The following is a 9,706-nucleotide window of genomic DNA, read 5'->3' as shown; positions in this document are numbered from 1 at the left end:
GAATCAACTGGTAACTCAAGCAAACTCCTCACCTGAGTAATATGACCAATACCAACTAACTCCACATACCTATCATGATGAGGTAATGAAGTCACAATACTATCTTCACTCACCTTCAGCTGGCGGGATAAATCATGTGAAGTACTACCTGCCTCAACCTCATGTGATGAAGCATCTAACTGCGCCTGGTACTCTTTCTCAGCAAAGTCATGAATGCTCAATGTCTGCTCATCTCTACCAGGTATCTCACCATCCTGCACAACAACATCCTCATAATCATCATCTGAACCCACTACACTGTAGTCACTGCCTGTTGTAACTATACCATCTTGAATACCTGTGGCATCACCCTTTGATGACCTATAAACAATTGTCTCAATTTGAGTATCAAGTTGACTGTTACTATCAATCTGTGTGATATCCTTTCCCACCACCTCCTGTGGCAGAGTAGAATCTGAGACCTCTACCTGGCTATCAGCTAGTTTCTCAAACTCCTCATGCAAGTTCTTGGGAATTGTGTCATCTGTCCTGTGAGAAAATCTGCCAAATAGAAATCCAGTCAACTTATCCACCTTAGCTGGGTCAGATAACATGTCATTTATACGGTGGTGCTCAACCAACTGTTTAGACATGTCATGGCTTATTTTCATAAGTTTATCTCGAATGTCTAAATAACCATCCTTTCTACTATTTTGACTCTGGCTATCAATTGTCCAAGATCGTTCCCTCTGAGACTCTGTACTATACCTGTCCATTCTGGATAAAGTAGAGTGTAACCCCAATAGGATATAACTTCTTCAAGCACCAAGAACTAACATGCAAATGATTAGAAGTAGCATGCAACCATAGATTTGGACATGCAACTGATTAGAAGCAACATGCAACCACCAAATTATGACATGCAAGATCTGGGTAGTTGTCAAAACTGACATGCAAACTTCTACAACCGCCAAATTCACCAAGAACTAATAGGCAAATGATTAGAAGTAGCATGAAACCATAGATTTGGACATGCAACTGATTGGAAGCAACATGCAACCACCAAATTATGACATGCAAGATCTGGGTAGTTGTCAAAACTGACATGGAAGATCTGGGTACTTGTCAAAACTGAAATGCAAACTTCTACAACCACCAAATTCACCAAGAACTAACATGAAAATGATTAGGAGTAGCATGCAACCATAAATTTTTACATGCAGCTGATTAGAAGCAACATGCAATCATAAATTATGACATGCAAGATTTGGGTAGTTCTCAAAACTGAAATGCAATATCTGGGTAGTTGTCAAAACTGACCTGCAACTTCTACAAACCCTCAGGCTGGCAAGATCATGGCTCTGATACCACTGAAATGTCCCTTTTTTGATTTTTCATGATATTTCCAACCTCTAATCAGATCTTTAAAATCAAACAACTGCTATCACAAAGATCCACCAAATTCCTTAAGAAACCCCAAATCGGGTATGTTGAAAATAGTGCTAAAAGCTTCACAACTTCACAAATTATTAATGAATCTGAAAATGGAAATTTTTACAGAACTTTCAGCAGCATAACAGCCTACAAATTGATATTTCCAGATCCGTATAGCCTTTACACAACAGCTCGAAAATGTAGGACCAAAACTATGCTCATCGGGCTCCCGAAATAGCACAAAATATGCTCGGAAACACCACAAGAACACTAATAATCTATCTCAGAAGTTTAATCACGTCCCAATATATATATTCAGCTCTATTTTAACAGCTTAAAGTATAAAATACAGCAGCAACCAAAACTGATATGAAATACTCAACCGGAAACACCAAACTCTTACAAAAATACACCCGGAAACTCACAAATCTGCACTGTTCAGCACAAAGGCAAACTCTGTATGAGCATGCACATGGAATGGCTTCAAACTCCCGTCCTTAGCCTTCCTGGAAACCTGCAAACTCCCGTTCTTGGGTCTCCCTGGAAACCTGCAAACTCCCGTTCTTGGGTCTCCTTCTCCACAGGTTTGGCAGCCTCTGAAGAATAACAAAGAATGAGTAAAAATCAAGTCTGGAATGAGCCCAAAATGCCTCCAAACCCCTTAAAAGAGGGCATAACTGTAACTCACGTCCAAGAGAGGTTAATAAAACTTATTTTAATAATAATTTTCATTTATTAGTCCAACGGTTTCCAAAGATTAACCCCCTTTTTCCGAAACTTCACTTTCTTGGGCCTGCCTGCCTTAGCAAAGATTTTCTTTTTTTAATTCTGTAACTCACATCCAAGAGAGGTTAATGAAACTTATTTTAATAATAATTTTCATTTATTAGTCCAACGGTTTCCAAAGATTAACCCCCTTTTTCCGAAACTTCACTTTCTTGGGCCTGCCTGCCTTAGCAAAGATTATTATTTTTTAATTATTTGAAAAGGGGACATGACAATGGTTGTATCTATATGATGGATGATTTTACTTATTGTATTGTACTTTAATTCATGGATCTGAAAGGGATGATGTAATCTATTTTTATAAATGTATAATCTTTCAACCTTTCATACCCTGTGACAAGTATAGTGGATGATTATGCATTCCAAATTTTATTGCCAAGCAGCATTCGAAACAAATGTATATTATTTAAATGGATTGGACTTGTAATTATTCTTTTATGTGCATGTGTTATTTATTAGACTTAGTATTATTTAAATTTAAATGTGACTCAATGTCTTGGGATCCTCAAGGAATGTAATCTATTATTTTTTCTTATGTATGATTGTATGTTATTGCTTCTGCTACTTTATGATTGGTGTACATGTTATTCTTTAAAAAAATGTTTGGCAAACTTAATAAAACTTTAGGTTAGTTCTTTTGGATCCCTTGGCGGGGCATTATAGTAGTTATCCTTTTACTCTCATCAACTCCTAATAGGGTTGGAAACCTTTAGCATGGGTTTAGTCCTTTAATAGGGAATGCCCTCTAACATGTTTAAATGTACTAAATGTATTGTACCGACTCCTAATAGGGTCAAGTCATCTAAAAGGGACATGTTCATATTAGTGCATGATCTTGTGGGTTATTCGCACTAGGGATTTCCTCTTAATAGAGGTTTACTTGAGAATTAAAATCCATGTGTTGCTTCTGCATGTGTGAGTGTGATGAGTATAAAGCATTGTAGATGGGAGACGATTGGGGAAGTGTTGGTTGTCATACTATTGTATATTGTTATATTCTTGATTGGTGATTTGTTTAAGAATTTTGAATTGAATAATTATTGCACACAAGTAATTCACTCCTCTACCCCCTCTCAATTAAGAGGTGTGAAGCATGATTGCTAACAATTGGTATCAAATCTTTTTGTCATCTTTAAGGAATCTTAACAACTTGAGGAGATCTAGGATGAATTATAGGAAGAAGAATCCTAAATTTGATGCTGATAGTTGTTTAGGAAGAAAATGGAAGGAATGAATTCAACAATGTAAATTATATTAGATATATTCATTAACTAACCACTTTCACACTAAGCCATCTAATACAAGAGAAATTGGGACTTCGAAACATAACTCATAATATATTTCAAGTTAGATTAGAAAAACCCAAGGAGATAAAGGGATGCTAATACTAAACCCAAATTACATAAAGGAAGTATGCAAGAAAGTCCTCTATCATGCAATGTAGGATTTGATTAAAGACACACAAATGTAAAATTGCAATTGAGCTAATTGATTTAATGAGAAGTGTAAGATAGGTCTAGGTGCTAAATGCAAGCAATCAACCCAATTAAGATATGGAAATAGGTCTAGAACAAAAAGTGAAATGACTAATAACTCACTTTGAAATGTGTAGAGGAATATGATTTCTCTCTCGAAAAACCATGGATATGAACTTGTGAAGGAACTTCTAACTATGAATGCACAATCAGAACAAAAAACCTAGAAAATATTATTTTTCTTAGGGCCTTAGAAAGATGTCGACTTGGTTCCAAATGTTCTAGATGCTTTACCATAAAATCATTTTGTTCCCTAGACACAATAAAAAGTTTGACCTAACTTCTTTGAAAATGGTTCGACGAATGATTTTAAGATCTGTGGTTGCAATTCAATAGTTTTGCTTCTGCACACATAAAAAATTGCCTTTATTTTGGTTGGATGAGGGACTTCCCTAGATTGAGGAATAAACCTTGAAATTGAAATGTAAAAATGTAAAAGAAAGAAAGAAAAATGTAAGTATTCACCTTTCTTGTAGAAATACTTGTCAATAAGGATTTGTAATGCTTGTATGTTGTAGATGTTGAATTTGCAATGAAGGGTGTAGAAAATCTCCACAAATGCAATGGATCTACCAAAACCACATGATGGATCCATGGATGTCAATGTGAATCAATGAAGAAGATGAAGAATACCTTAATGTAGATATCCTCCTTTGATGACCAAAAAAACACAAGATCTTGAAGAGGAAATGCTCACAAAGGTTCCTTGAATCTTTGAATGCCTTGAATGCTTGATGAAATTTTGCTTTCTTGAATGCTTGAATGATCACACCTGTACATTTGATTTCTATTATGACCGTGGGTGTGAAAATGAGGTGCCTAGGCTTCCCTTTATACCAATTTTTGGGCATGAAAGAAAAGCAAGCCGATAGGATTACTTGATTATCAAATAAAAAAACCCTAAGATAAAAATGGCCCTGAGATTTAAAATCCTTGGGGAACAAGTTGACCTATTCTAGAAGAGGTCAACTTGGGTTGAATTCTTCCAAGGATGGCCCATAGGGAGCCAACCCTAAGGTCTTGGAAACTAAATTAGTGAAAGTGGAAGATACATGAAAAAATAAGAGAAAAAGGTGATTGAGCACGAATCCATCCATGGTCCATAAAGGTCACTAAGTGATAGGTGAAAAAAGGTCTTAAAAAATGGGTGCATCTATTTTAAGATGCTACATTTAGCCAACACTTTAGCAGGAGTATGAGCTACCTCATAATCATGGTAAAGTAGATCAAAAGCAAGAGTCAATCTCATCATGACTAAGGCGATGAAGAAACTACCAAGCCCCCAACAACCTTGAGCCTTCATCATATCAAAAACCATAATAAGAGAGATTCCACTAGAGAGAGAGAGAGAGAGAGAGAGAGAGAGAGAGAGAGAGAGAGAGAGAGAGAGAGAGAGAGAGAGAGATCACCCAATAAGGTTTGTGTTCCTTATTGTGAACCACACCAAAGGGATACAATTGAATAATCTAGCAATAAGGTTGTGTTTTCAATAGTCAATCCCACAAAGAAAAAAGGGGTAGGATCAAATGGTCTAGTGGGTTTGTGTGCTTGATAGTTACTCCTACAAACTTTGTACCTTGCGGTGCCTATACTCCTATACCATAAGAACAATTTATACATGTGCTAGGATTGGTCAAATGGTTTAGCAAGTGTGTGTGGCATGTTATTCAACCAATCCAAGACATGTACAAAACAGGAAGAGCAACTAGCCCTAGAAAGTTGTGTTATGCTAGTGTACTCTATATGTTGCACTTGAAATAAATAAAACATGTAAAAATAAGGGGACCATGTATGCCCCAACCCCCCGCTTAAGATGAAAAACTAAGTACTTATTTCAACATCTTAAGGAAGTGTGATGAAGGATAAAGCAATTTCAACATCAAGATTGTATCCACAAGCAATACCCAATCCAAACCAAAGAGGTCACAACTCTTATGAGGCCAAGGAAGGGAGGAATGCGATGAGACACCATAAAAGAAGTTAAAAAGGGATCCTTGTAAAGGATAACACACTATTGTGAGGCTCCAAAGTAGTGATATATCTACCCTGGAGCTCCTACTTTTTATATTTAAAGGTGCAATCCCATGGAGGGGGCTTCATACAAAAATTTAACTAGTGTTGCTAAGATTTTTTAGGATTATTTTAAAGTGAGATGCCCCATGAGTTTTGTAGTTGATATTATTCTTAAAACTTTAAGCTCCACAATTTATGGAAGCAAGTGATAACATATTCAATTCACTTGACTAAATTAAAAAAAAAAAAATTATTGATAAGAATTAGAATTTCTTATATGATTGACAAGTGGTAGAAAAAAAAGCCAAGTTGGTGGGGCAATTTCTAGTCTGCCACCTTTTCTACCCACTCAAATTTGTAGCCTAAAAAATAGGGGCAACTACTTTTGTAGAGAAAATTTCAATTAATCTTGGAGGAAACTTTTTTTTTGGCTTAATGAGACCATCCTCTCCAATTAAATAGATCTTGAAGCCCCTTCATAGGACTACACCCTAAACGGGTGGGGCTAGAAATTGCCCACTAGCTTAGGAATATTTTTTCTCACTAGTCAAACATTTAATTTCAAAATTTTCTTTATTTTAATTTTATGCAAGAGAACTTTTATTTACGAGTCCACCTTTTTTTTAAAACATTGGTGTTTAAATTTTAAACAAGACAAGACTACAAAACTCATGAGACCACCACCTTTAAAACATTCCTTAAAAGTAGCAAATAACTCTAGCTCTATTTTATGGAGCCAAAAACTCTCATAAACTAAACAAATATTGCTACATGATTAAATTGTATCTTTTTCTCAAAAGTAGTAACTCCTTTTTTAGAGAGCATATTTGAGTAGTAACTCCTCAAAAGAATTTTTCATGAACATTTTAGACCACACCAGATCCATCATCATGTTGAAAGATGAATCACTAATCTAGATTCTAAAACATTGATGGAAAAAAATCCTTACACAATAAATTCCACAATTCTTATAGATTATAAAAACTAACTCATTATTAATTATTATTTTTACTATTTGTAATTTATTTAGTGAAAGGAATGACATCACCAACTTTCATAAATTCGGTGACAAAATATCTAACCATAAACTCCACTACAAAATCGACAAAATTCATGGAACATTCTACTCTAAAATTATCTCACTTGTCAAAGGGCCCTTTTTGTCTACTAGTGAAGTTGAAAGGCTCACAAAGAGCCCACCAAGAATCAAGTCTCGCTGAGTGCAAGGACCACAACATCTAAAAGGGATGAGGCCTCATCGTGCCGCTATACGAAAAAGCTTAATCTCCATCATATTTGAAAAAAAGAGTGATCCCGCCACAATACTATTCTCAATTGAAAATTCCTCCGTAAGGAGTCTGTCTTGAGGTTTAATCGTTCGTTGATGACACATGATCTTCTCTGATTTCTGTACATCGAAACATAAAAGAAAGAGCCCTAAAAACTTCAGAGCGAAATTTCCCCGATATCTAAAAATTTTGCTGCACAGGAAGAAAGAGCCCTAAAAATTCTTCCGAAATTCTTCCAGGAGAAGAAAGAGACCTAAAAATTCCCGCAGGGAAAGAAAGAGCCCTAAAAATTCCTCGGAATTAAGAAAGAAACCTAACAGTTCCAGAGGAATCTCCTTCGAATTTCCTCCTGGAGAAGAAAGAGAACTAAGAATTTCAGAGGAATTGAAGACACGATGGAGGCGTGGTAGATGAAGAATTTCCTGCTTCCGCAGCTGGAAGAGGTGGTGCGGAAGGAAGAAAGGAAGCGTCTAATGGTGGAGGTGGAGCAGTTGCAGGAGCACCTGGAAGAGTACTTCAAGGCTTTGGAAGGGGCAGCCACGAAGGATGTGCTGCAAGTCCTCTCGCCCGCCTGGAGAAGCGCGGCCGAGAAGTCCTTTCTCTGGATCGGCGATTTCCATTCGGCGCTTCTCATCACTTTCGCCGCCGACAGCGAGGGTTTGTCAAATAGGGTTAAGAAGATTCAGACTGTCATGGTGCCCATGCTTCAAGATCTGCTCCATAGATTGCGTAATGTTCAGGTCGGCGCAGGCACGGTCTTCGCGCTTGATCGATCCGATGCCCTCGAAGAAAATCTTAGAGAGCTAAGTTGTATCTTTCTTGATGCGAATCGTCTACGAAGGAATGTTGTGTCCCACATACTCAGCGGTTCTGATGTCTATCAGGCAGCACACTTTCTTCAGGGGATCGCTCAGCTTTATATCTCCTTCGGGGATCCTCATTTGGTTGAATCCTTGAAGTGCTCAAACTTTTAACATGTTCTTTTTCAATCAAGGGATCGCTCAGCTTTACAACTCCTCCAGAGATCCCTACTTGGTTGAATCGTTGAAGCGCTCTGACTAAAAACTCAAATAATCTCCTTTACATTTCTTTGCTATCTCTTCCAGAGGAATTATTGGTGCACAATGTATTTTTATCGAATGAATAATGGTGCACCATTAACTATGTTCTTTGCATTTTTATTTCCCAGGAAATAATGGTGCACATTGTATTTTTATCGAATGAATTTTTGGCGCACCATGAACAATATTTTGCTACCTTCTTTATCAAGATGTTCAGTAAAAGAGTCAACATCAAAAAGAATTTGATTCTTTTGTTTCTCATTGTTTGATAGTGATAACAAATCGAAGTTGAAAATGGAATGCAGCTCTTCATTCTTGTATTTGTTAAAATTCTGATCCTTTAGACTGTTTGAGCTTGGTCTTTTAGACTGTTTAGACTCGTGGAAGGTCCCCCAATCTCAGCCGCTTTCATGGTTTTCATAAATCAGCGGGTTAATCTTCTCCTGGTGGGAGTATGAATTATTTTCAAGAAAAAAATAGTCAGTATATGGTAATATATACACTCTGTGGTATGGTTTTTTATAAGCTTGACTACCAATTCTACCTCCATAAGAATCACAAACAATGCCAATTTGTCAACCAATTAAGAATGAGGAACCATGAATGTTCAAAAGAATTGACCATTTTGTGCAGGGGCACCGATAGAGCAGGAAGACCAATGAGGGGTCCCAGGCAGGAAGAAGGATACAAGGGACCAAGCAAGTTGAATTTGGACATCTTAAGACCAGTAATGGCCTTCCACAATGGTGTATCTGATGTAAAGATTCTAACCAAATTCATGTAAACATGGCAAAAGTTGCCAAAAAAGAATAACGGTCAAATTAGGAATTTAGGCATTTGAACAATGTAATAAGATAAGTGATCACTATCAAAGTGCTGTCTTTAGGTATTTATTTAAATTTAGTTCAAAATTTGAAAATTCAAATAGTATAACGGCTAGTTTGTTTTTGGAGGGAAAACATGTTTGAGGCCCTAAATGAAGTTGTAATCATTTGAAACCAACTTGGATTGGTTAGTTGAAATGCATCCTATATAGCCAGGTCAAGGCATATGGAGGGCATGGTATGGAAAGGAAGCCTGGAATGTACAGACTGTGATAAGGAAAGATGATAAATACTGCATATTTTGGGCAAATATTGCTAAGTTATGAATGATTGATCATTCTCGTTGAGGGTCTCATACTTGTGGATGATTCAGGAGTAAGTGTTTCAAGCATTCTCATATACAGGTGAATGAATTAGAGGTTTTTAGTTGTCACATTCCTTATTTCCTGCTGATAAGCTTTTAGAGGGCACAGATTTCCTTAACAGTTTGTTGTTCTAATGAAACTAATGGCCATTCTATGAATGTTGCATCAGTTTCTCATAGAATGGGCTAACATGAAATTGTACAGAAGTTGGAATTTGAGGGTGTACACCAAAGAAGAAACTGCTGAAACTTAAGGGATTTTGTGCTAAAGGTATAGCAGTGCCTGAAGAAGGCATTGGTTTATTGTTGGGTTATGTTCCAATATGTTGAATAGATGCTGAATGGTAAGTTGTATCATCTGGAAGTGAGATTTGACTGGGTTTTGAAGAAGCCCTAGTTTGATGAGGGTTTTGAGGGAAAT

General features: G+C 36.8%; 1 protein-coding gene across 1 annotated transcript; it reads left to right on the top strand.

The window, feature by feature from the left end:
- The first annotated feature begins 7,041 nt into the window (after window positions 1-7,041).
- On the top strand, window positions 7,042-8,292 carry LOC149529614 (protein INAPERTURATE POLLEN 1 homolog). The gene has a single exon (XM_089809292.1). The coding sequence runs from the start codon at window positions 7,447-7,449 to the stop codon at window positions 8,008-8,010; it is 564 nt and encodes a 187-aa protein (XP_089665418.1). The 5' UTR covers window positions 7,042-7,446; the 3' UTR covers window positions 8,011-8,292.
- Window positions 8,293-9,706: the final 1,414 nt, after the last annotated feature.

Source organism: Cupressus sempervirens, chromosome 11, assembly GCF_028749045.1.
Source record: "Cupressus sempervirens isolate cs-2001-9-10 chromosome 11, ASM2874904v1, whole genome shotgun sequence".
NCBI lineage: Eukaryota > Viridiplantae > Streptophyta > Pinopsida > Cupressales > Cupressaceae > Cupressus > Cupressus sempervirens.
The sequence above is the reverse complement of the archived record's forward strand: the minus strand, read 5'-3'. Positions and strand labels throughout refer to the sequence as shown.

Excerpts from the sequence above, each read along its gene's own strand:
- LOC149529614 (XM_089809292.1), top strand. The coding sequence starts at position 7,447 with ATGAAGAATTTCCTGCTTCCGCAGCTGGAAGAGGTGGTGCGGAAGGAA.